The sequence below is a fragment of the Myodes glareolus genome, chromosome 22, assembly GCF_982192425.1.
Source record: "Myodes glareolus chromosome 22, mMyoGla1.1, whole genome shotgun sequence".
Lineage (NCBI taxonomy): Eukaryota > Metazoa > Chordata > Mammalia > Rodentia > Cricetidae > Myodes > Myodes glareolus.
Window position 1 is genome coordinate 13,523,004 of NC_142047.1, and position 24,770 is coordinate 13,547,773.

Below are 24,770 nucleotides of genomic sequence, written 5' to 3' on the forward strand. Positions count from 1 at the left end.
GTGCTCAGAGGACCGGGGCGTGCAGAGGGCGGGGCGCGTGCAGAAGGTGGGTAGGATGTAGCAGAGGGCGGGGCGTAGCAGAAGACTGGGCGTGCAGAGGGCGGGGCGTAGCAGAAGACTGGGCGTGCAGAGGGCGGAGCGTGCGCAGAGGACGGAGGCGTAGCAGAGGGCGGGAGCGCCGAGGCGGGAAAAGACGAAATGGAGCGCCAGGCAGTACGTGAGGTGCTGTTTTCCCTTCCGTGGGCGGCGGGCGGGGCAAAGGGCGGGCGGGATCCGGCGCTTCCCCCGCCGACCTGAACCCGGGGGCCGTTCCTTACTGTTGGGGCCGCCTCCTGCCCAGTTTTCTGACTGACGGAACGGCTGGTCCTGATGGAGGAGAGGCCGTGCGGGCGGGCGGTGCGCTACCGGCGCCGCGCCAAGGCCCCTCGCTGTGTGGACCGGGCCCGGGAGGGGACGAGGGGCGCCGCTCGCTCGCTGTCCGCCCTACGCTCTAGCGCGCCACCGGGATCCCCTGTGAGGACCAGACGCGCGGGTGGAGGCACCCCTCCACGCCGCCTCTCAGAGCCTCCTGTGCTCGCAGGTGGACGTGTCTCCCGTGGAGCTAAAGGACCAGGAACTCCAGGAGGTTGTGGAGAGCGGGGAGCATCAACGGAACGAGAACCACGAGGAAGAGGCTAGCGCCGCGGCAGCCAGGTGGGGGCCCCGTCTTGGTTCACGCGGGTCATTCCACGAGGTCTGCTCTGGGCCTTGTTCCACGGTGACGTAACACCTTCCGGGTGCCCAGCACGGTCCTGAGCGCTGGCGACACGTTGTCATCCTTTCCGTACCCACGAGGTTTAGTTTCAGGAGTCCTTCCCTCCCCTCCTCCCTCCCTCGTTCTCGGAGTCCGAGCTACGCTCCAGCCCCTTCTCTCACACTGCGTCGCAGCCTCATTCTCGGACTCATGCTCTTTTGTGCCGTTTGTTGTTGTTTTAACATTTATTTTGTATGTGTGTGAGATGGTGAACATGTGGAAGTCAGAACCTGTTGGACCTTGTGGTTCTGGGACGAAACTGGTCTTCAGGTTTAGCAGCAAATGCCTGTTTCATGAACCATGTCATTCACGGCCCTGCTTCTGTAGACTTTAGGGGTTTTGTTTGTTTGTTTGTTTGTTAGATTTGATTGTGTGAGTGTTTTAGCTGAATATGTGTGTGTACACCATGCGCATGCCTAATGCCTACGCAGGTCGAAAGAGTATGTCATATGTCAGATCCTCTGGAACTGAAGTTATGGTTGGTTGTAAACCACCATGTGGGTCCCCTGCAAGAGCAAGAAGTGCTCTTTACTGCCGAGCCATCCATTTCTGCAGCTCTCTCTCAAAGCAGTCTCCTTCTGTAGGCTTGCCTGACCTGGACCTCAATATGCAGACCAGGTTGTCCAAGGACTCACAGGAATCTGCCTGCCTCTGAGTGCTGGGATTAAAGGTGTGCGTCACCACACACTGGTGATACACAATATTCCCAATAAAAATCAAAATGAATATTTTTTTCAAAATGCAAGCAAGTGCCCCATCCCCAGCACCTTTTCTAAATTTGACTTGTGATTTGAATCCATGGATGAGAGCCTATGGATATGGAGAGCCAGCTAGTTGGCAGTCCAGATGCTACATGGTGTGAGGGAAAAATATGAGAAGGTATGGTGACTGTTTCGCCCTCAAGGTCATAGCAGAGTTTCTGGAGGTGATGAGGAGTAAGTCACTGGGTAAGGAAGACCCTGCTCCAGGCAGAGGAGCAGCTGGTGTATAGGCATGCAAAGATTATTGAACAGTACAGGTTAAGAGAGAGATAGTAAGAGACACAATTAGACCTCTCCTCTCCCTACCTTCTTTTTGCTTTCCTTCCTTCAGTGGGTTTTTACATATTCCAGGCTGGCCTCAAACTAACCACATATCTAGGGTGAGCTTGAATTGAATCCTCCTGCCCTCCATCTCCCAACTACTAGGATTATAGTTTATACTGCCACACACCTGGTTATACAGTGCTTGGGGTTAAACCCTGGGCTTTGTGGCTTTGTGTCTGCTAAGCAAGCACTCTACCAACTGAGTTCCATCCCTAGCTTTGTAGTCAAACTTAGATGCCTCTCAGAGGTTTAAGAATGGGAGGACCGACACCATTTGACTACTTTTGTTGTTGTTTTGGGTTTTTCGAGACAGGGTTTCTCTGTAGCTTTGGAGCCTATCCTGGAACTAGCTCTTGTAGACCAGGCTGGCCTCGAACTCACAGAGATTTGCCTGCCTCTGCCTCCCGAGTGCTGGGATTAAAGGCGTGAGCCACCACCGCCCAGCTCCGTTTGACTACTTTATATTAAAAAGTTTTAGGGAGGCAGAGGCCAATGGATCTTTTTGAGTTCCAAGCTAGCCAGGGCTGCATCATGAGACTATCTTTAAAAAAAAAAAATTGTTTTGTTTTTTAACTGTCTAGCCCTTTAGAGAAGTTTGTTCTCTTTGAAAGAAAGTAGTAAAAGGCTCCCTCTAGCTCCTGTGACATGAAGGACAGGAGTGTGGAGGCAATGGGAATAATCCCATGTGCAAGGTGTATAGCTTGGTCTGTGGTGGTATGAAAGTAGTGAGATGTGTCAGGTTCTGGAAATATTTAAAATATCAATCTGGAAATCGATAATGGATTAGATTCTGGAGTGAAAGAAAGAAGGTGTCAAGAATAACTTAAAAAATATTTTTCCCAGCTGGGTGGTAGTGATGGACACCTTTAATCCCAGCACGTGGGAGGCAGAGATAGGTGGATCTTCAAGAGTTCGAACTCAATCAGGTCTACAAAGAAAATTCCAGCATAGCCAGGACTATTACACAGAGAACCCCTGTCTCAAAAAAACCAAAAAAATATTTTTCCCATGCACTTTTATTCACCAAATATTCATTGAGGATCTAGATGATGGGCATTGCAACAATGACTAAGCCAGCGCTTTTGGTGTTTAGAGACTTAGCAATGTGGAGTTTAACTTGTTTTTAGTGCTTCAAAATGTCCTTTGTATGGATATACCCCAGTATATATTCAGTTCACTTTTGAAGGAGGTTTTGATTGCGTCTAAATTTTAGTAGTTATGAATAAAACAGCTATAAACTACACCTGGCTTTTAAGTTTTTAATTTCAATGAAGGCCGATTTCTCAGTTCTTTCTTTCATAGATTTGTATGTGTGTTTTATTTGAGACATCAACGGCTTCCCCCAATATCCCCCCACCAAAAAAAGCTGGGCATGGTGGTGTATGCTTTTGAGTCTAGCATGCAGAGGCAGAGGCAGAGGCAGGCTCATCTCTGAGTTCGAGGCCAGCCTGGTCTACAAAGTGAGTTCCAGAACCGCTAGGGCTACACAGAGAAAATCTGATCCAAAAACAAACAAACAAACAAAACCAAAAAAACCAATATACCAGCAGCTAGGTGTGATAGCACTGTCTTTAATCCCAGCTAAGACAGAGGCTGGTGGATCTCACTGAGTTCAAGGCCAGCATGACCTATATAATAAGACTCAAAAAAATCCCAAAACCAAAGTCTCTTAGATTTTCTCCTAAATTCTAGTTTTGGGATCTTACATTTGTTTACTTTCTTATTTTTGCTGTACTGGGGAAAAAATTAGTGTCCTTTGAGGGGGAGCGTTGAGACAGGGTTTCTCTGTGAAATAGTCCTGGAACTCGCTTTGTAGACCAGGCTGTCTTCGAACAGAGATCAGCTTGCCTCTGCCTCTCGAGTACTGGTATTAAAGGCTTGTGTCACCATCACCTGACGGAACCCAGTGTCTTATGCATAGTAAATAAGCACCCTGTCACTGAGTGTACATTTCCAGTTGCTGAAAGTACAGCACTTTGAACTTGACCCTGACTGGTGTGACAAAGGAATGAAGAAAGGACAGACACATGTACAGAAAAGATGGGATTGGGTGGATTATGTGCTCTGATGGAGGCACCCTAGCAACAGCCCCCAAACTCAGTGCATTTATTTATATAAATATATATAAGTGTGTGCGTATATATATATATATATATTAAATACCAATTGAGGAGGCAGATTTTGCTAATTTCAGTATGTGTCTCTGTAGGGAGGTCTCAGACTGTAAACATTCAGGAAGAAAAAAACCCAGTTGTGGTTTATACTTTGTACAGACACTGTCAACATCTGACCATAGACCATGCGAAGATTTGGCTGTTTTTAGGAATCTAAGGCATTGAAGTTCTTGATACGCTATGTTCATATCAACAGTGTACATCCACTCAGGACTTCATCCACTCTCCATACCCAGCCCTTGTATTTTTTAGGCAGGGTCCTGCTGTACAGCTCAACTGTCCTAGAACTCAAGGTCTTTCCATGTCAGCCTCCCAAGTGCTAGGAGTATAGACATGTGCCATCCTGCTTATCTGAATCTTTCTGTGTGTTGTATAGTTTTGGATTTAGGGGTTATTTTGTTAAGGCAAAGTCTCAACATGCAGCCCTGGCATCCTAGAACTCACAATGCAGACTAGGCTGGTCTTGAACTCAAATCAGCCTACTGTTGAAGAGAAAGGGCCCTGCTTTTGGTCCTGGCCGCTCCACTAGCTTACACCCGAAATAATCACACAGAAACTGTATTCATTTAAACACTGCCTGACCCATTAGTTCTAACCTCTTATTGGCTAACTCTCACATCTTGATTCAACCCATTTCTATTAATCTGTATATCACTACGAGGTCATGGCTTACCAGGAGAGATTCAGCATGTCTGACCTGGCAGCTCCATGGCGGCTCTCTCTCTGCCCTTCTTCCCAGCGTTCAGTTCTACTCCGCCTATCTAAGTGCTGCCCTATCAAAAGGCCAAGGCAGTTTCTTCTTTTTTTTAATATTTATTTATTTATTATGTATACAATATTCTATCTGTGTCTATGCCTGCAGGCCAGAAGAGGGCACCAGACCTCATTACAGATGGTTGTGAGCCACCATGTGGTTGCTGGGAATTGAACTCAAGACCTTTGGAGGAGCAGGCAATGCTCTTAACTTCTGAGCCATCTCTCCAGCCCCCCAAGGCAGTTTCTTTATTCAACTAATGAAAACAACACATAGACAGAAAAACCTCTTACACCAGCTTACCTCTTCCTCCTCAGTGCTGGGATTAAAGGAATTCACTACCATGCCTGCCCTGAATTTTGGAATTTAGTATTAAGGATGCTCATCCTGTGATATGCCATGTAACTCACCTGTGGAAGTGTGTGACTTAATAGTTTTTAATACATTCATAGAGCCATACAACATCATTAATCAACTTCAAAACATTTTCATCATTCTGAAAAAGAAACCTCATATCTCCTTGCCTCTTTCCTATCTCCTATAACTACTAATCTGCTTTCTGTCTCCACACAGTTGTCTATTATGAACATTTCATGTACGTGGAGTCACATGCCATGCATTCCTTTGTGTCTAACTTTCTTCACTTGGCATGTCATTTATACCTTTAGCCTTTATCAGAATTTCGGTCCTCCTTGTGACTAAATAAAATTACATACTATGAATCTGTCATATTTTGTTATCAATAGCAAATAGATGTTTGACTATTATATGTACTAGTACTATGAACATCCATATAGAAGTTTTTATGCAGATGTAGTATATATCGTCTCCTTTATAGTCAGGTTCCAAATTGCCAGGCCACCCAACAGATTTGTTACATTTCTCTCCTTCCATCTTTATCTGGGTTCCTGGGATTGAATTTAGGTCTCTTAGCTTGATTAGTAGTGGCCTTTACCTATGGGGTCATCTCACTGACTCCTTATTAGGCTTGTTTGTCCTTTTGAAAGTCTATCAGGCTAGCCTTGAACTTGATACAGAGCTGAAATTGTCTTGAACTGCTGGTGCTGCAACTTCCACCTCCCATGCACCACCACACCTGGTTTGCAACAGAAGGATATGTATAGGCTCTGTGCAAGTGTTACACCATTTTACAGAACGTGTGTGTATGAGTGTCCACAGATTTAGGTACCTTAATGGATACTAGAAGAAATCTTATATTTATTTCTTATATTTAGTAGGAACTAAAGTAGGAAGTAGCATACTCAGGTTCCTGTTATAAAGAGATGGTGGTTGGATGTGGTACACAACTTTAATCCCAGCACTCTGGAGGCAGAGGCAGGCAGATCTCTGAGTTCAAGGACAGCCTGGTCTACCTGGTGAGTTTCAGGACAGCTGAGGCTACATAATGAGACTGCTTCAAAACAAACAAACAAACAAACAAATAAGAAAGAAATGCCCTGACTACTAAGTAGAGAATGGTTTGAAGGAAGTGTGAGTGGATATGGATCTGTTGTAGGGAGCGGGTCTCTTGTTCGTCCGTGTCCCCCCACCCCCCCAGCTTTCACCCGAAATAACCACATAGAAACTGTATTAATTAAATTACTGCTTTGGCCCATTAGTTCTAGCCTCTTATTGGCTAACTCTCACATCTTGATTTAACCCATTTCTAATAATCTGTGTTCACCGCGAGGTCATGGCTTACCAGGAAAGATTCAGCATGTTTGACTCTGGCAGCTCCATGGCAGTTCTTGCTCTCTGCTTTCTTTCTCCCAGAATCCAATTCTGTCTTCTCCACCTACCTATCAGGCCAAGCAGTTTGGTTTTTTTTTATATATATACATAAAGCTAGACATTTATTACTTAAAGAAAGGGAGATATAGACAAACATAAAACAAAGACACACACACACACATACACACGCACACGCGCACACCAAGCAGGTTTTTTTTATTGATTAACCAATGAAAGCAACACATTAACAGAAGGATCTCCTACACCATGAATCAGGTTGGGGATTCTGTCTAGGGTAGCATTTAGCAGGGTAGGTTGGGGGAAAGCCCTTAGGGAATAGGCAGGAGGAAAGAGATTGTCCTCATCCATGGTATATTGGAACTGGCTCCTACTGGTTTGCAAGAGCTGATTCTATATATCCCTTCCCAAGTTGGCAAGTTTATGTTGGAAGCTTGATGTTTGCTATGGTGGGAATATTTGCACAGTGGTATTTGGCAAACTTCAAATCAGGGTTTCCCCTGTTCCTCAGAGAGCCAGTAGTAGTAGCTCAGTGCTCACCAGGACATCCCTGCTATCTGCTTGGCATGGTTTCCCACAGGTGCTAGCTTCTAGAACAGAGGCAAGAACTTAAGTTCTATTTTACATCCCCCCCTTTTTTTGAGGTGTGTGGGAGAGCAGGGGACATTTTCATGATTATGTACAGCCAAGATGAGAAATCACAACTGGGATCTCTGAGCCAGAACTCAAAGTGGTGTGATATGAGGGACTGCTAGGATGCTGTGGGAATGGCTGCTGTGATGACAGTTGTGGACTGAATGAGCTCACTTGAGGCCAGAGCAGGAGGACCCAGACAAAGATAGCTTTCCCTTTTCTCCCCCATTTCTCAATGGGAAGGCAAGCCACAGGGTGGAATTAGTGCTATTAGTCAGAAACTAGAAAACAGGCAGATATCAATGAATCATTTATTTGATAAATGTACTGCAAATAGCACACTTATACCAGAATCTCTGAGGTGAAGAGGCACAAGCAAAGAAAGCGTTTACAAACTTGAAGGACTTCTACAGGAGCCAAAAACCAGATGGATGAAAATCATCACAGGGACCAGTTAATGGTCTCAGCAGCCAACACGCAACAACATGATTGAAATATTAACACGTTTCTGGAGGGGAGGTAGGTGAGGAACTGGCTCATCAGCTTCCACTCAAACCTTCCCCCTTCCTGGCAGGACTTCAGCAAAACATCACTTTGCCTGAGTGCCAGATTCTGTGGGTCCCTCCTGGGACTGTCCCCCAAGATGGTCATAAGTGGCTGGTGGCTTATTTATTTGTGTTATCTGTGAGAGGCCATGGAAAGAAGGCCCCATCAGTGGGTAGCTCTGGCTCATACGCCTGCCAATCAGATTTACCTGGAGCGAACAGATGGTCTCTTTGCTGAGACCCATTTCCTGGGCCCCCTGCCAGCTTGGGAACTCTTATAATTCTTGGAACTGATTAGGGTCTTCTTAGAAGGACAGACATAATAGATGGGTGCATCGATATGCTTAAAGGCCCCCCCATCCTAGGCTCCACACAGACCAAGCAAGCCCCATAACTGTAATGGGCTCTTTTCCATCCCTGGCCTCAGTCCAGGGTTCTGCCACAGAAGTCAGCCCAGGAACTGAGGAAGCCTACAGAGAGGACACCACACATTTTGTTTATTAAAGCTAATTGGTGAGTACAGACCCAGGGAAGCCAATGATTCATTAGCATCTTGATTAATATGCAGCTGCTGAGTATTAAGAAAATGAAATGGAAAAGCTGAAATCCATAAAAGATGGGTTTGGAAAAATAAAAATATGCTCTCAGTAGACATCCGATGCAGGCCTTTGTCCCACCACAAAATCCGAATTAGTTGAATTCAAGTGATTTTTCACCTCAACTCTTGAGTATTGTAGTAGAGCATCTTGCAGCCATTAGGAGTTCAGTCAGGTTGCAGAGAATTACACAAAAAGAAATGCCTCGCAAGATGAGTCTAATTTTGAAATCCTGAGCTGGTCCAGAAGAGGATGAGGCAAGGGAAGCTGGGTATCCTTGTAGTGTGGGGTGCCCGGGCAGTGACTTTCTTACCTAAGTCCTGGATCCTCTAGAACAGTGGATCTCAACCTGTGGGTCGCAACCCCTTTGCAGGCTGAATGACCCTTTCATAGTGGTTGCCTACAACCATTAGAAGACATAAATATTTACATTATGATTTATAACAGTAGCAAAATTTTAGCTATGAAGTATCAATGAAAACAATTTTATGATTGGAGGCACCACAACATGAGGAAATGTATTAAAAGGTTGAAGAAGGCATGAGAACAGGGATCTTAGAGTAGCTCTGTCAGGAGAACACTCAGGAATTCAGCACATAGTGAAGTCTTTGAAGTGCTGAGAAGCACAGAAGAGAATTGTCGTTCCCACCCTGAACACAAAAAACATAATCTAAGAGTCATGACCAAGAACAGGAGGGGAAGCTTAGGTCTTACTTTGGCAGAAGCAGAAAGGGAACTGGTTCTGGATAAAGGCTAGTGGGTTTGGGGAAATTTTTTGTGAAAGGGTCAGATTTCTAGGGCAGAGGGTATGGTTCAGTGATAGAGCACTTGCCTAGCGTGTACAGAGCCTGGGGCCCACCCTACATAGAAAACAAAACAGTAAGACTGAAAAGGGTACAGGCCCAGGCCCTGGAAAGCCTTGTCTGCTATATAAGGAATTTAGATTTGACCATATGGCCCTGGGGGTCTTTTTTACTCTGTCATACAGGATTAGGAGGTTAGATTTTGGTTTGGAAAGTCACAATGGTCCAGGTGAGAAATGGAAACCATAATACTGCAAAGGATAATAGATTGGGGAAAATTTTTGAAAGATAGAAACTAGAAGATTTCTAGATAGGACATGGAGGATCAGAGAAACCCATCTCTAGGCAGACTGTTAAATTTTTAGTGTGGGGATCAGGTGGCTTTATCATTTACTAAGAGGAGGGAAGATGGGATCTTGTGTAGGGAGAAAAAGAGAGATGTTAATTGGTGGACAAAGATGAAACTTGAGTGCCTTTGGGATAGCCTTGCTCAGAGGTCTGGAAGGAGACACTTTGAGGAGGTTGAAGAGGAACATAGGGAGGGAATAAATTTTGGGGTAACTAAAGTATGGGTGGTGATGAAATTTTTGTCTCTTTGTTAGTTGAGACAGGTTCTCTATATAGACCAGCCTGCCCTTGAACTTGGATTCACCTCCTTTGTCTCCCAAGTGCTGGTATTAAATGTACTACCACACTCAGTTTAAGAATCATTAATTTGGGTTCAGCAGTGAGGTGCACGTCTTTAATCCCAGCACTAGGGTGGAAGAGGCAGGTGAATCTTTGTAAGTTTGAGGCCAGCCTGGTTTACAGAATGAGTTCCAGGACAACCGGGGTTACACAGAGAAACCCTGTGTTGAAAAACAAAATAATCACTTTTTGACTGCACATGGGGATAGAGAAGATGAATTCTACAAGGTCCCAGTCCTCCTGGAATCTGGAGTTGACTGAATCATAGACAAAGATGTTAACACTGTAAGTGATGTGTACACTGAGGCCAGCTAGGAGTTCTTTCTAGAGCAGTGGTTCTCAACCTTCCTAATGCTGCAACCTTTTAATACATTTCCTCATGTTGTGGTGCCTCCAATCATAAAATTGTTTTCATTGCTACTTCATAACTAAAATTTTGTTACTGTTATAAATCATAATGTAAATATTTATGTCTTCTAATGGTTGTAGGCAACCACTATGAAAGGGTCATTCAGCCTGCAAAGGGGTTGCGACCCACAGGTTGAGATCCACTGTTCTAGAGGATCCAGGACTTAGGTAAGAAAGTCACTGCCCGGGCACCCCGCACTACAAGGATACCCTTGAAGAAAGGTGGCCCGAACTGTGGAAGACAGCTGGAAAGGCCTGAAGGTATAGATGGGAACATCAGGAGTTAGAAGACAGCAGAGTCAGTGAGTGATATGGCTCATGGGGTAAGGTTCTTGCCTCTGAACCTAATGACCTGAGTTTGATCCCTAGGATCCACATGATGGAATTAGAGAACTCTTAGAAATTATCCTCTGTCCTCCAGATGTGTGTGATGGTGTGGATTCCCACAGTGACACAATGGCAACAGTTGCCAAGGGATGACAGTATGGATTGTGTTATCCCTTGCAGGGTCTCCTCACTGGATACCTTTCCAGGAGCTGTTTTATCTAAGAACTGGGGCAGGAACTTCATGGCAGTGTGTTGAAAAGTGAATGGGAGTTTGGAAAATACAAATTAGCAGTGTAAGTAGCTCTTTCTACATACTAACTAGATAGCCTATGACAGAGTAGGAGATACACAGAAAGAGACAGTTTAAAAATGGAAGAGATTTGAAGTAGCTCATGCCAAGGAGAATGAAAAAAGTCAGCCCAAACAGGCTAAAGATATAAGAGGAGGGACTGGCGAGCTGGCTCAGCAGTTAAGAGTTTTTATTGTTCTTCCAGAGAACCTGAATTTGATTCTGAACATCTGCATGGCAGTCGTAATCCCAGTTCTAGGGAATCTGATGCCCTCTTGTGTCCTCTGTGGGCACCAGACACGAATCTGGTATACAAACCTACATGCAGGCAAAATACTGGCACATATAATAATAATTATCCATTATGTTGAGGAACATCTACATTGTTTCCAATTTCTAGCTGCTGTAAATAGAGCAGCAATGAACATGGTTGAGCAAGTGTCCTTGTGGTAGGATGAAGCATCCTTAGGTACATGCTTAAGAGTAGTATAGGAGAATCTTAAGGTAGATCAATTTCCATCTTTCTGAGAGAATCAGCCACATTGATTTCCATAGTGACTGTACAAATTTGACTCCCACCAGCAATGGATGAGTGTTTCACCTACTCCACATCCTCACTAGCATGAGCTGTCATTTGTTTTATTGATCTTAGCCATGGACAGGCATATGATGAAATTTCAAAGTAGTTTTGATTTACATTTCCCTGACGGCTAAGGTTGTCAACATTTCTCTGACTGCTTTTCAGCCATTTGAGTTTTCTCTATTGAGAAGTCTCTGTTTGAATCTGTACCCATTTTAAAATTGGATTATTGGTTGCTAATTTTTTGTTTGTTTTTTGATGTCTAGTTTCTTGAGTTCTTTATGTATTTTGGATATTAGTCCTCTCTCAGATGTGGAATTGGTGAATATCTTTTCCCATTCTTTGGCTGCTGCTGGTGCACCAAGTTCTTTGCATATCTATTATGGCTTTCAGTTTAGTGTTTTTATGGGACTCCTGACTATGAATGAGTGAGTCTCTTGTTCTTGGGCTCTTTTCCTTCTTTTGGTTTTCCTTGTCTGTGTGATGGGTTTTGTTTTATCTTATTGTGGTTTATTTTGTCATGTTTGGTTATCTCCTAGAAGTCTGTTCTCTTCTAATGAAAGACAGAAAGGGGGTAAATCTGGATAGTAGGGAGGTTGGGAGGAACTGTGAGGGAAAACTCAGTTTCAGGATATATTGCATGAGAAAAGAATCCATTTTCAATAAAAGGGGGAAATAATAATCATTTAAAAAGTTATATAAGAAAGGAGCCAGGTCTGGTAGCACAGGTATTAATCCCAGTTACTCCAGAGGCTGAGCCAGGAAAGAGCAAAAGTTCAAAGCCAGAATCCAAGGTCTGCCTGCTTGGGTGAATCCCTGTCTCAAAATATCTGCCCAGCATGTGTAAGTTCGTAAGTTCAGTTTCTGATACTGGGAATGGAGATGGGGAGACCGAAAGGTCAACAGGCAAGATATCATCTTTGCTACTTAGTTTTGTATATGCACATTTAAGACAGATTCTGATGTTCCAGGATGACTGGTGGGAAGTATGAGAAAGTAAGATAAACAAACATAGGTAGGATGGTAAGTGGTCCTGAGGGCTACAGTGTTTCCAGGGTCATTCTTGTCTCCAGAGGTAGTGCAGTCCTGGTTTGCTTTCTATTGTTGTGATAAAACACCATCACCAAAAGCAAATTGGGGAAGAAAGGGTTTATTTCAATTATACATTCTAATCACAGTCCATCATTGAGGAAAGCCAAACCAAGAATTCAAGGAAGGAACCAAAGCAGAGGCCATGGGAAACCCTGCTTACAGCTTGTTCTCCGTGGTTTGCTCAGCCTGGTTTTTTCTTTTTCTATTTTTTTTTCTTTTTCTTTCTTTCTCACCCCCCCCCCCCCATACAGGATTTTTCTTTGTAGCCTTGGCTGTCCTGGAACTTACTCTGTAGACCAGGCTGGCCTCAAACTCACAGAGATCCGCCTGCTTCTGCCTCCAGAATACTAGGATTAAAGGCATGCACCACCACCACCCAGTTTAGCCTACTTTTTTATACAAGCCAGGACCAATTTATGGATGACCCCACATCAATCATTAATCAGGAAAATGCCCACACAGACTTGCCTACAGACCTATCTAATGGAAACATTTTCTCAATTGAAGTTCCCTCTTCTTAGATGACCACACCCTGTGTCGTTGACAAAAACAAAAACTGGAATATGGAAAAAGAGAAAGCATTTGGTTGTGGAGAGACAGTGGGTTATTTTGGGAGTGTATACCAGGTAAGAGGAGCTGTGGTCGCCAACAAGCTTTGAGGGCATAGTCGCTGTCTGAAGCTATACTGGAGGGAAACAGCTGGGGAAGTCAAAACTGGGCATCTTGAGCCTGTTCCCTAGGCCTAGGCTCATGGAAGGAGAGCCTAGCTGTCCTTCGAAAACATTCAGACCACACAAGGATTTGAGAGAATCTCCACCCTGCTCAGACTTGGAAAGATGACTGGTTGAAGCCTCAGATGTCAGAGACTCCTTTGTACATCTGTTTCACCCCAAAAGTCATTTTCTAGAAATGTTCAGGGACTGGCCTCCTAGTTCCCATGCTTTCTGTAACTGACTTCACTGTATGTAGTGTTTCTGCCTTTCTAGAGTAGTCCTGTAGTAAACACATTGGAAGACAATAATCCTGAGTCTCTGTATGGAGGTGGGATAATAGGTCAGTGGGTGTTCTGTTGTTTTTTAACCCAATTCTGTGGCTGCCCCTTAAGCAGGTGCTATCCTAATCAGCAACTGCAACTCAGCAGCTATAGTTTGGCCACAAGGGTCGCAGTGGGCGGGAATTCTGTTCCTTCATACACTGGGCTCTTTCAAAGGGAAACTTTATCTCCATCTCTACTCCTCTATAGAACTCAGGATTCAAAGGTTGAGATGAAATTCTGCTAGCTCAGAGAGGTTGAATTGCAAGTAGCTTGCCTCTCCTGAAAAACCCACGAGACCTGCTCAGGTCCCACTTAAGAATACTTGCTATACCTGGTTCCCTCTCTACCACTTCCTGTCAGCTAGTTGCTGACTTAACCTCCTGACCACAGGTTAATTTTATTTAATCAAACAAATGGAACATGTTTTTGCATGGTAAACAAAAGCGGTAGGAAGAAATGTAACACACCTTAAAATAATATTCCACAACAGTGTCATTTATTCATTCAACAGACAGTGGAGTTATGCATAGTGACTCATGTCTGTAATCCTAGCACTTGAAAGGTTGAGGCAGGTGTATTGCCTTGAGTTTGAAACCAACCTGGACTAAAGAATGAGGAACTGCCTCAAAACCAACAACAAAATGGGCTATGGACAACTGCATGCTAGAGTTACAGAGGCAACCAGTGCACAGTCCTCTGAGGTTTCTGATCATACATGACAAGCACACAGTAGTGTAGAGCCACAGAGGTTATACATGGTGGCAGGCAGGCATGTGGCTGTAGTAGCAGCTGAGAGTTCACATCTCAATCCACAAATAGGAAGCAGAGACGGCATACTGGGAATGGTGCTGGTCTTTGGAAACCTCAACTCCAATGACACACCTCCTCCAAGACCATACCTCCTAATTCTCCCCAAATAGTTCTACCAACTAGGGACCAAATATTCAACATATAAGCAACCCCAGGGGGTTGGTTCTTATTGAAACTACCATAGTGCTCACTTCATAGAAGCCAATGGTGTATACATACAGACATATGAACAGTGGCTTTGGGCTGTACAGATTGTGTTCTGGAACTGCAGGCATGTTAGACTTACACCCTAGTTCATCTAGGCTATTCAAGGGTTGGGAGGCTGCCCCGTGTCTCAAGGTACAAATGAAATAGGGAAATTGTTGAGTGTCACCCACAAAGTCAGCAGTTCGCACTCATACCATACAGCTTAATTAGATCACGTTCTCCCTGGCCCCCATGCGTGTGTGTATATGGTACTCAATTGTGATAAGCACATGTTCTACCACTGAGCTCCAACCTCAGGTCAACCACTTTTTGAAGAACATGATGCTACTTTCAGTACTTTCAGAAGTCAGAGTTTAACCCTTATATCTCCACTTCAGTGCCAACTACCAGCTGCCAGGACCCTTCTCCTCCCTGGAGTCTAGCATTGAAATCCTGAAGAAGAAAGCCCAGGAACTGATTGAAAACATCAATGAGAGCAGGCAGAAGGACCATGCACTCATGACCACCTTCAGGGACAACCTCAAGAAGAAGGTGACAGAATCTCTCAAAGGGAAGGAAGAACCTATGGTCTGACATCTGTTAGGTTCCAGGGACCCTGCAAGATGCTCTGCACACAGTTCTCATTTTATTCTAGAACAGTCAATAGATTGGGCCCATATCATAAATGAGAAAACTAAGGCTCAGAAATGAATGATTTTGGATGAGTGTGTTGCTTAGTGGTAGAGCATTTGTCTAACCTGAAAACAGCTATTGGTTTGATACCTATTTACACACACACACAATTTTTCTTTTCGTTTTCAAGACAGGGTATAACAGTCCTGACTGACCTCGAACTCACTGAGATTTGTCTGCCTCTGACTTGGATTAAAAGTGTGCACCACCGCCGCCCAGCCACATATGCAATTTTTAAAGTGGTCAAACCAGATATGGTAGTTCTGCCTTTAACCCCAGTAGTTAGGAAGGGAGGCAGGCAAATCTCTGTGCATTCAAGGCCAGCGTGGTCTACATAGTGAGTTTCTCTCTCTCCTCTTTCTCTTTCTTTTTCTTTCCTTCCTTCCCTCCCTTCCTCTCCTTCCTTCCAAGTTTTTTGAGACAGGGTTTCACTGTATAGACTTAGCTGTTCTGGAACTCACTCTGTAGACCAGACTGGCCTCAAACTCAGAGATCTACCTGCCTCTGCCTCCTAAGTGCTGGAATTAAAGGTGTACGCCATCCACTGCCCAGCAAACATAATGAGTTTCATGCCAGCTATGCTACATAGTGAGAGTCTGCCTCAAAAAAAAAAAAATTAAACAACAACACAACAAAAAATTGGGGCTCAAAATGGCTCAGCAGTTAAGACCACTTACTGCTCTTCCAGAGGACTGAGTTTGACTCCTAGCACCCATGTCGGGTAACAACTGCCTGTAACTCCAGTTCCAGTAGCTCAGATGTCCTCTTTTGACCTCTAGTCACTACACATGCATATTACAGACAAGCAGGCAAAACACCCATATCTTTAAAAATAAAATGGTAAATGACATAAGGGAACCAGGCTCAGGAACCTAGATCTATCCAACTCAATTAGAGTCTTAAGCATGCTAGATAAGTATTCTAATACTGGGCCTTTTTATTTTGAAGCAGGGTGTCACTTACCCTGTTGACTTTGAACTCACTCTGTAGTCCAGGCCTTGAACTTGTCATGCTCCTGCCTCGGCTTTCTAAGTAGCTAGGATTACAGGCCTGTTCGTAGCTTGCCCTATCTTACCCATGTGTCCTTAGACAGTAGCTGTGGTCTGGGATGATAGTTGGTTCTACAGCACACATAGAGCTCCTCATCCCTTGAGGTATGCTTGCTGGAATGGCTGTGCCTGGTGCTGCTTGAGAATGTACAGCCAGCAGAGCCATGAACTGCATTGGTTCTGGGCTCTCAATCACACCTTTTCTATTTTTAAATACAGATAGTCTTTTCTTAGTATCAGAAAGAGGACTGGTTCCAGAACTCCATGGATGCTGGTCTTTACAGATGGTGTTCAGGTCTCTCATTCAAATGAGGTAGTGTTTGCATAGAACCAAAACATGTCTTTCTGTACATTTTATTTTGGGGTTTTGAGGCAGAATCTTGCTATGTAACTCTAGATGACCTGGAACTCAATGTATAGCCCCAGGAGACCCTCCCTCCTGCCTCTATACCCAAGGGCTAGGATAACAGATTTGTACCACTACACCTGATTTCCTACAGATTTAACTTTTCTTGTTGATTTTTTAAAAAAGTTTTATTTATTTATTTATTTATTATGTATGCAGTGTTGCGCCTGCATGTATGTCTACAGATCTCATTATAAATGAATGTGAGCACCCATGTGGTTGCTGGGAATTGAACTCAGGACCTCTGGAAGAACAGCCAGTGCTCTTAATCTCTGAGCCATCTCGCCAGCTCGCCTGTTGATTTTTAATCATTCCTAAATTGAAGATGACGAACTAACTGAACACACATTTATATCTTGTTTTAATAAATAAAAGAAGCTAGGGTTGGAGAGATGGCTCAGTGGTTAAGAGCTCTGCCTGCTCTTCCAAAGGTCCTGAGTTCAATTCACAGCAACTACATGGTGGCTCACAACCATCTGTAACGAGATTTGTGCCCTCTTCTGGCCTACAGGCCTACATGCATGTAGAGCACTGTATACATAATGAATAAAATTTTTTTTAAAAAAAAGTTAAAAAAAAAGAAGCTAGGCATGTGGCACATCCTTATAATTCCCACACCTGGGAGGTAGAAGCACTAGGTTCCATTCAAAACCAGCCTCAGCTGCATAGCAGGTTCAAGGCCAGTCATGACTGTGAGACTGATGATCTGAAACAAAAGAACTGAGACTAGTGGTGTGCACCTGTGTGCATGTAATCCCAGCACTAAGGAGTGTGAGACAGGAAGACTGATGAGTTCAAGCAAGACCAGCCTGGGTACAGGCAGGGCCATGTCTCTAAAGAAGTAACGCATAAGCAAAATTTTGCCTACAGTGAGTACAATTCCTTGTTACTCTCTAAAAGGTCTCGGATCTGACAGAGAAATTGGAGGAGAGGATGTACCAGGTGTACAGCAACCACAGCAAGATCATTCAGGAAAGACTCCAAGAATTCACTCAGAAGATGACAAAGATCAGCCTTCTAGAAATGGAGCTCAAACAAGTCTGCCAAACTGTGGAAACTGTGTACAAGGACCTATGTGTCCAGTCTGAGGTAAGAGTTCAGAGGTATCCTGTGAGGAAAGAGACCTGGAATGACTCAGCTGAGAGTACATATGAACAGGAACCAGACCTCTTCCTTTTTCCCTGTATTGCTGGGAATGACATCCGGGGCACATGGATTTGCATGTGCCAGACAAGTGCTCTGCCACTGATAGCCACCCTAACTCTAGGAAACAGGACTGTTGCTAAGCTCTATACTGCCAGTCCTAGCCCACAGGGTTACAGTCCCTCCAAAAGCCCTTGGTGCTCTGTCACCTTCTGGGGGTCCCAAGTCCCACAGTCTGGACTGGGAAATCACTCTTACCCATGTTATTGTGTAATTAATCAGCTGTCTCATGAAAGAAAGTACAAAGTGCCCTACCAGTCAGAGACTGTCTAGCTCAAAGTCTATGAGCTATTCTAGAAAGACAACCCCAGGCATGCTCATCCCTCCTATGAGAAGCTCCCCAACTACCTCTCTGTGGTTACCAGTAAACCCAGACCAACCCCAATGAGTGAAGCACAGGCTCTTTATTTTCCTCTCTTATCTGCTCAGTGTTGAACACAGAAGGCACTGCCCCTGGGATGGAGGCAGGAAGGAAGGCACATTGTAAACGCTAGAGCACCTTCTCACAAGGTGTGATCCGCTTCACTTACTGGCTTCTTTGTTTTTCTCTCCTCCCCCAGTTAGAAGAAGCTGAAAACAAGGTAGATGAAATCTGATCTCATTTTTAAAAGGCTACAGAGAATTGTATCTTCTTTTTGTAGAACATATCTGAACATCTCTCAGAAGGAAATTTCCATAGTCTCAAACCAGTGTCTCACTTTCCACCATAAAAGCTGGGTCCGTCCATCACTTCTTGAGCAGACTCAGAGCAATGTGTGGTGCTGCCAGGATCTAGCGTTGAAGTGTGTTCACTTGCCAACTGTGAATGCCTGAATCCCAGTAATTGCTCTCCCAAGGATCAGAGCGTGAATGTCATGTGTACCTGTGTGAGATGAATGTTAGAACTTGTTTGTAATCTTCAGCTCATAAATGACCTTTAAAGTCACGTCTCGTGCTGCCCTAGGTCCCCACTTTAGAAGAGCAGATGGTGAATGCTGACTGCTGTAAGAAGCTCCCGTCCTAATGACAGCCACCGAAAGAAGACACAGAGCCCACTGAACCATACTGAGTTTTTTGTTTGTTTGTTTTGTTTTGTTTTTATAGTTCTGTAACCCAACAAAAAAGCCACCAATGATCTTTGTGCTAATTACCAAAGCGTGACAAGGTTAGCCCCTTCTGTAGGCCTACTTTTAAGTTAATTCACTGAATTCACACCTACAGTTGACTAAATGTTTAAATGATTTGATTTCTACTCTGGCCTACTTTTTTCCAGAATTGGGAAAACTGATCATCTGTGCAAAAACATGGATGGTCCTTTGCTCCACCCCATCTTTAGGGACAGCAGCAGAAACCATAGTTCCATTTTTACACAGTTAAATGGTCCCCATTTACTTTCAAAAGACCAAGTTTGACCCATCTCAAATCATGCTCACATTGTAGGATCTCACCCACTTCTCCCTCTCACTGTTGCTGGAATGTTTCATCCAGTAGCCTCAGATAAATACTGAAGACTATGCGACTTTCCCTTGGTTCAAATCCTCAGTTATTGAGGCTGGGAAAATATTCCATACATTCTGCTTTTTCTGTCTAGAAGCCTCCCTACCCATGAAGCCAGAGTCCCCATTGTGCATGGATCACACTGGATTGTATTCCTCCCTTTTAAATATTGGTGAAAAATATGTGAGTGTAGGTGCACATTGCCATGACACATTTGGAGGCCAGTGGACAGCCTCAGGTCTTGGTCCTTATTTGAGATGGGCTTTTTGTTGTTGTTGTTCACTATGTGTACCCAGGGTGACTGGTCTGAGAACTTCCAGGGATTTGTGCCTCAGTTTCCCGTTTTACCTAAGAGCACTGGGTTATATATAGCACATGCTACTATGCTGGCTTTATAAGGGCTCTGGATTTAAACTCAGGTTCTTATGTTTTTATGACAACTGTTATACCCACTGAACCATTCTTACAGCCCTCCTTTCCCCCACCCCCAGTATCATTTTTCGATCTTTTTCCAAGTTTGTCCTAAGCCATGGGTACAAGCTCTGGGACTCCCATAGTCTACAAACAACTTTTTCTCTGAACAAAGTTGTGATACAGTTACAGTGTGCTGTTCTCTTCCTCACACCCACCACCAGGAACCATGCCCATCTCTTGGCACTTTGGTTCTAGGACTGTGTCTCCTTCCGTGCCCCGATGAGAACAAGGGCCAGGAGCATCTCAGAGTGCTCATTGAGATCTCTCAAGTCATGCAGTCACTCCCTTATATATTTACTCCCACAATATCTATGAAGTAACTCTAGGTAAGGGATAGGAGGGTAGGGCTTGATAGTCACTTGGTGACAGCTAGAGGGTAGAGCTGTGCTATTCTGGCTCCTTACTGCTGTCTCCCTCCCCCAGACCACTGTGACACCCTCTTCCCCAAGCCCAGGGTCCAGCTCTAACCTTCATAAGTGTTCACTGCCTCCAGATTCATTGCATGCCGGATCACATGGTACTCATCAGAAATCCCGTTTCCTCCCAGGATGTCTCGTGCCTGGCGGGCAATGTCCAGGGCTTTTCCACAGTTATTTCTCTTCAGCAGGGAGACCATTTCTGGGGTAGCCCTGGGAGTGGCACATATGTTATAAACATTGGGTCTCATGTACTGGTCACACCCAACAGATGGAGCACATGTCCAACTGGCAAGGCTGTCCCTGATTTAGCCCATCTAAACCAAGAGAGAAGATTGTGTCCCTGGGGCCATTAGCTGGGAAGGACCGCAGAAGGGGCCCAGGATTCAATCATAGAGTATAAACCCTACTTGTCCTGATCCTTTAAACGACCAAGCTGCAAACAAGCGTGGAGGCCCAGTGTGATCTCGGTGAGCATATCTGCCAGCTTCTTCTGAATCAGCTGGTTCCTGGCCAAGGGGACACCAAACTGGATCCTAGAACAGGCAAGGTCAAATGAGGGCCTGTATAGTTCAAGAGGCTTCCCGATTTATGATGACCCTGCTATTGGCTCAACATTTTAACTGCTCAGGATGTCCTGAGCCAGCTCAGAACAGAGAACTTAAACTTGGGTGCTGGGGAAGTCACTGTTGGGGAACAAGGTGAACTCCAAGACCCTCCACACACCTGTCCAGGGCGTATTGCCGGGCTGTGTGCAAACAGAACTCAGCAGCTCCCAACACACCCCATGTGATGCCATATCGGGCAGTGTTAAGGCAGCCAAAAGGACCCTATAAGATTGACAAGAGGTCTCAGTCAGCTGATGATCTGGGAAGAACCAACTGTGAAAGAAAATCCCCTTCCAAATGTCCCAAATAAGGGAATCTGCATTTACTGGGATGCAGCAAGCCTTATTCAGTGCTGTTCCATTCTATGTGCACGTAGTCCTGTATAGCATGGGGCCTGACCTCAGTGCTAAGTATGCATAAAGCTGGCAGGAGACAGGAAGCTGCTCAGACAAGCAGTGTAGAAAGTGGCCCAGGGCCCATATATATCTTGGGTAGAGCCAATGAGCAAGGTGGTAACCCAAGAGGTACAATTAGCACATCCATGAACAGGGAGCACCACAAACTCTGCAATGCTCCATTCGCACAAGGACCATTATATTTGCTCTCCACTTGAAAAGGTGAGAAAGGTAAGCCCTTAGGTAACCCCCACCAGTACCCAAGGTGTCTACCACATACCGCTAGGCTGGACACATTAGGGAGCACATTCTCCTTGGGCACCTCCATGTTCTCCATGATGATCATACCAGTAGACGAGGCACGTAAGGAGAACTTTCCCTCAATCCTAGGGGCTGAGAGGCCCCGCATTCCCTTCTCCAGCAGAAAGCCCCGAATACAGTTATCCTCACACCGAGCCCATACTACGAACAGGTCAGCCACAGGTGAGTTGGTGATCCTGAGGGCCAGAAAGTTAATAGAGGGATCTGGCTGCTATCCCCTCACACTGTGTCACCCACTACCACCTAGGGCCCTCACCAGGTCTTGGTCCCATTGAGAGTGTAGCTCTGGTTTGATGGATTGTGGCGAGCTCTGGTCTCCATGCCACCTGGGTCACTCCCATGGTTGGGCTCTGTAAGCCCAAAGCAGCCCAGAAGTTCACCCTTGGCTGCAAGCACAAGATAGGGTCATATGGCTACCAGGTCTCATTCATCTGCTAAATTATCTTCACCACTGAGGCAGATACTTCCTGCCACCATTGCACTCTGAGCTGAGGAAGTGGTCCAGGCCATAATTACACTGTCATAATGTGAGAGAGGCAAGCAAGGAAGGAAGGGGTTGGCAAGAGTGTCTTGAAGGGCACTAAGGTTTAGCGGAAGAAGGATATGAAGTTTGGGGTTTTTCTTGTTTCTTTGTTTTGTTTTTGAGAAGAAGGTCTCACTATGTAACCCTGGCTGTCCTGGAACTTACTGTGTAGACCTAGTAGTCCTAGAACAGAGATCCACCTGCCTCTGCCTCTGAAGTGCGAGGATTAGAGGTCTGTGTCACCACACACAGCCTGAGGAAGAGTAATCACCAAGGTAACGGTTATTTGGAGAATCCCTAGTACCTGAGCAGTCAAGAGTGGCCAGAGGGATGAGCATCGTCATGCATGGCTTTAATCCTAGCTCTTCTCTCTCCCTCAGGAGACCAAGGAAGGTAGACCTTTTAGTTTGAGGCCAGCCTGGTCTACAAAGCTTCAGGCCAAACAAGGTTACATAGCGAGACCCTATCTACAAATAAAACCTGAGTGACCAGAGAAGTAGAGGAAAGGTCTTGGGCTTGCTCACAGGCTGCATGGACCTAGCTAGCAGTTAAGACTTTCAACTTTGGACTGGAATGAGGAGACCAGAAAACAAATTCAAGGGAAGATGATGATGGCCACGGGTGAAGTCAAAGGGGAGGTGAGGAGGAGAAGGCTGACAAAGATGGCATGGGATCAAGGAAACTGAGCCCTCAGGCCTGGCAAGGGCACAGGTGGTCTGTAGGAAAGAAGGCAGGCTGTGGGTATACTGGGATCTGCATTCCAGACCAGGCTGACTTCCCTCCACCAGGCAGCAGTTGCTTACCCAGCCGGGGCAGATACTTCTGCCGCTGCTCCTCGCTCCCATAGGTATAGATGGGGTGCATGACGAGGGAGGACTGAACACTCATCATTGACCTGTAGCCGCTGTCCACCCTCTCTAGCTCTCGGGTCAGGAGCCCATAGGCCACTGATGATACTCCAGCACAGCCATATCCTGGTGTAGAAGAGGATCAGGTAGATCAAAGATGACCAAAGTTCAGCCCAGCTGGGACCAGGCAGGGGGCCGGGGTGGAATGTTGGGAGTAAGGACTGCAGAGTATACACAGAAATGCCCTTACCTTTGATGGTGGGTCCCAGCACGCCCAGCTCCCCCATCTCATACACGATATCCCGGTGAAAAACTGCAGAGATGGGTGTGAGAGTCAAGTCCCTTCTCGGCTCGAGAGAGTCCCTGACTCCAGGGACAGAGCTAGCATGTGTGCCCTACAGCAGGTAGTGTGTGGTTGAGGAGCCCAGGGTGCCCACCCTCCACCAGGGCACCTTCATTTCGATTGGCAAGCACAATTCGAGGCATAAGTCGCTCCTGGCAGTAGTTGCGGAACGTGTCTCTGATGAGTTTCTCATCGGCGGTCAGCTGTTCCTCCAGCACCAGTGGGTCCCTCCAGTCAAACCCAGGACGGGAGGCTGGGTAGGGCATGGGGCTCGAGTCAGCCAGACTCCTGCTCTCTCTTCCAGATTTCTTATTTATTTTTAATTTTTTCGAGATAGGATTTTTCTGTGTAGCCCTGGCTGTCCTGGAATGCATTCTTTAGCCCAGGCTGGCCTTGAGCTCACAAAGATTCACCTGCCTCTGCTTCTCCAGTGCTGGGATTAAAGGCATGCGTCACCATGGCCCGGCCCTCTTTCTGATTTCTAAACTGCACTCATTCTCCCTATCTCGCTCCAGGTGAATGCTGACTTCAAAACAGTCTGATAAACATAACCTTTCTCTAGCCCAGTAGCGTTTCCGACCCTGGGCACAACCCAGCCTCCCTTCCCTTGCAATCACAGAGACCACCAAAGGTCAAGGCAACAGCTGGATAGGGGTTAATGGGAAAGGAGGTTCTTTTTTCTTTCTTTTTTTCAAGATTTACTTATGCATACAGGTCTGCATGTATGCCTGCAGGCCATAAGAGGACGCCAGATCTCATTATAGATGGTTGTAAGCCACCATAAATTGAACTCAGGACCTCTGGAAGGACTTAGAGCACTAAGTCGGTGCTCTTAACCTCTGAGCCATCTCTCCAGCCCCGAAAGGAGGTTCTTACATTTGACCGATGGGCTCTGTGTCTTTTCTGCAAACACAGGGCGAGAAAATCACAATGAGAAAGTGTCCTTGTGTCTCCCCGCCAACCTCATCCCAGGTCCCCACACTGACCAGTGTGTGCCGACGAGCTCCACGTACGCGGGACACGTGGGAAGTGCAGGCCGGACCTGCGACTCAGTAGCCGCGCGCTGACTGAGACTCCCCTCAAAGCCATATTGCCGGCGAGTGCGCAGCGACCGCCACCTGGAAAAGCCGGGCGTCAGCGGAGCTCAACCTTCTCCAACCCGGTACCCTTCTTACCTGATTCCAGCAGACAGTGCTCGGGACCTGCACGATTGACCTCGGCCTAATGGTTGCTCATTGGTTCCTCCCAGAATACCACCCCCCTCCATGGCTCTGCCTTTTAAAAGGGACAGGGCTTCAGCCACTTCGCAGGCTGGCTCTTCTCGGCTCAGGAAGGTTTCCCCTTTAAGAATACGAACCAGAAAGGGGCGGAAAACGAATGTACAAACCCAATTGGTCAACTATATTCCTGCTCCGCCCACCCAGGTTATCCAGTTGCTAAGGGCCTGAGGGGTGGGATCCCAAAGTTC

General features: G+C 45.7%; 2 protein-coding genes across 3 annotated transcripts; one reads left to right on the top strand and one right to left on the bottom strand.

Annotated features, from left to right (window-relative positions):
- The first annotated feature begins 102 nt into the window (after positions 1 to 102).
- Syce2 (synaptonemal complex central element protein 2) lies at positions 103 to 19,129 on the top strand. Of its 2 annotated transcripts, none has more exons than XM_048434701.3 (5): positions 103 to 213; positions 581 to 693; positions 14,946 to 15,099; positions 17,596 to 17,784; positions 18,842 to 19,129. In XM_048434701.3, the coding sequence occupies exons 1-5, from the start codon at positions 199 to 201 to the stop codon at positions 18,899 to 18,901; spliced, it is 531 nt and encodes a 176-aa protein (XP_048290658.1). In that variant the 5' UTR covers positions 103 to 198; the 3' UTR covers positions 18,902 to 19,129. The 2 variants fall into 2 exon arrangements, with proteins under 2 accessions (XP_048290658.1, XP_048290657.1); XM_048434700.3 differs by having other exon boundaries at positions 119 to 222.
- Gcdh (glutaryl-CoA dehydrogenase) lies at positions 18,288 to 24,528 on the bottom strand. The gene is made up of 11 exons (XM_048434698.3): positions 24,289 to 24,528; positions 24,179 to 24,205; positions 23,412 to 23,555; positions 23,210 to 23,272; positions 22,915 to 23,085; positions 21,845 to 21,974; positions 21,548 to 21,764; positions 20,991 to 21,094; positions 20,675 to 20,800; positions 20,317 to 20,477; positions 18,288 to 18,760 (listed from the first exon to the last, which is right to left on the bottom strand). The coding sequence occupies exons 1-11, from the start codon at positions 24,389 to 24,391 to the stop codon at positions 18,687 to 18,689; spliced, it is 1,320 nt and encodes a 439-aa protein (XP_048290655.2). The 5' UTR covers positions 24,392 to 24,528; the 3' UTR covers positions 18,288 to 18,686.
- Positions 24,529 to 24,770: the final 242 nt, after the last annotated feature.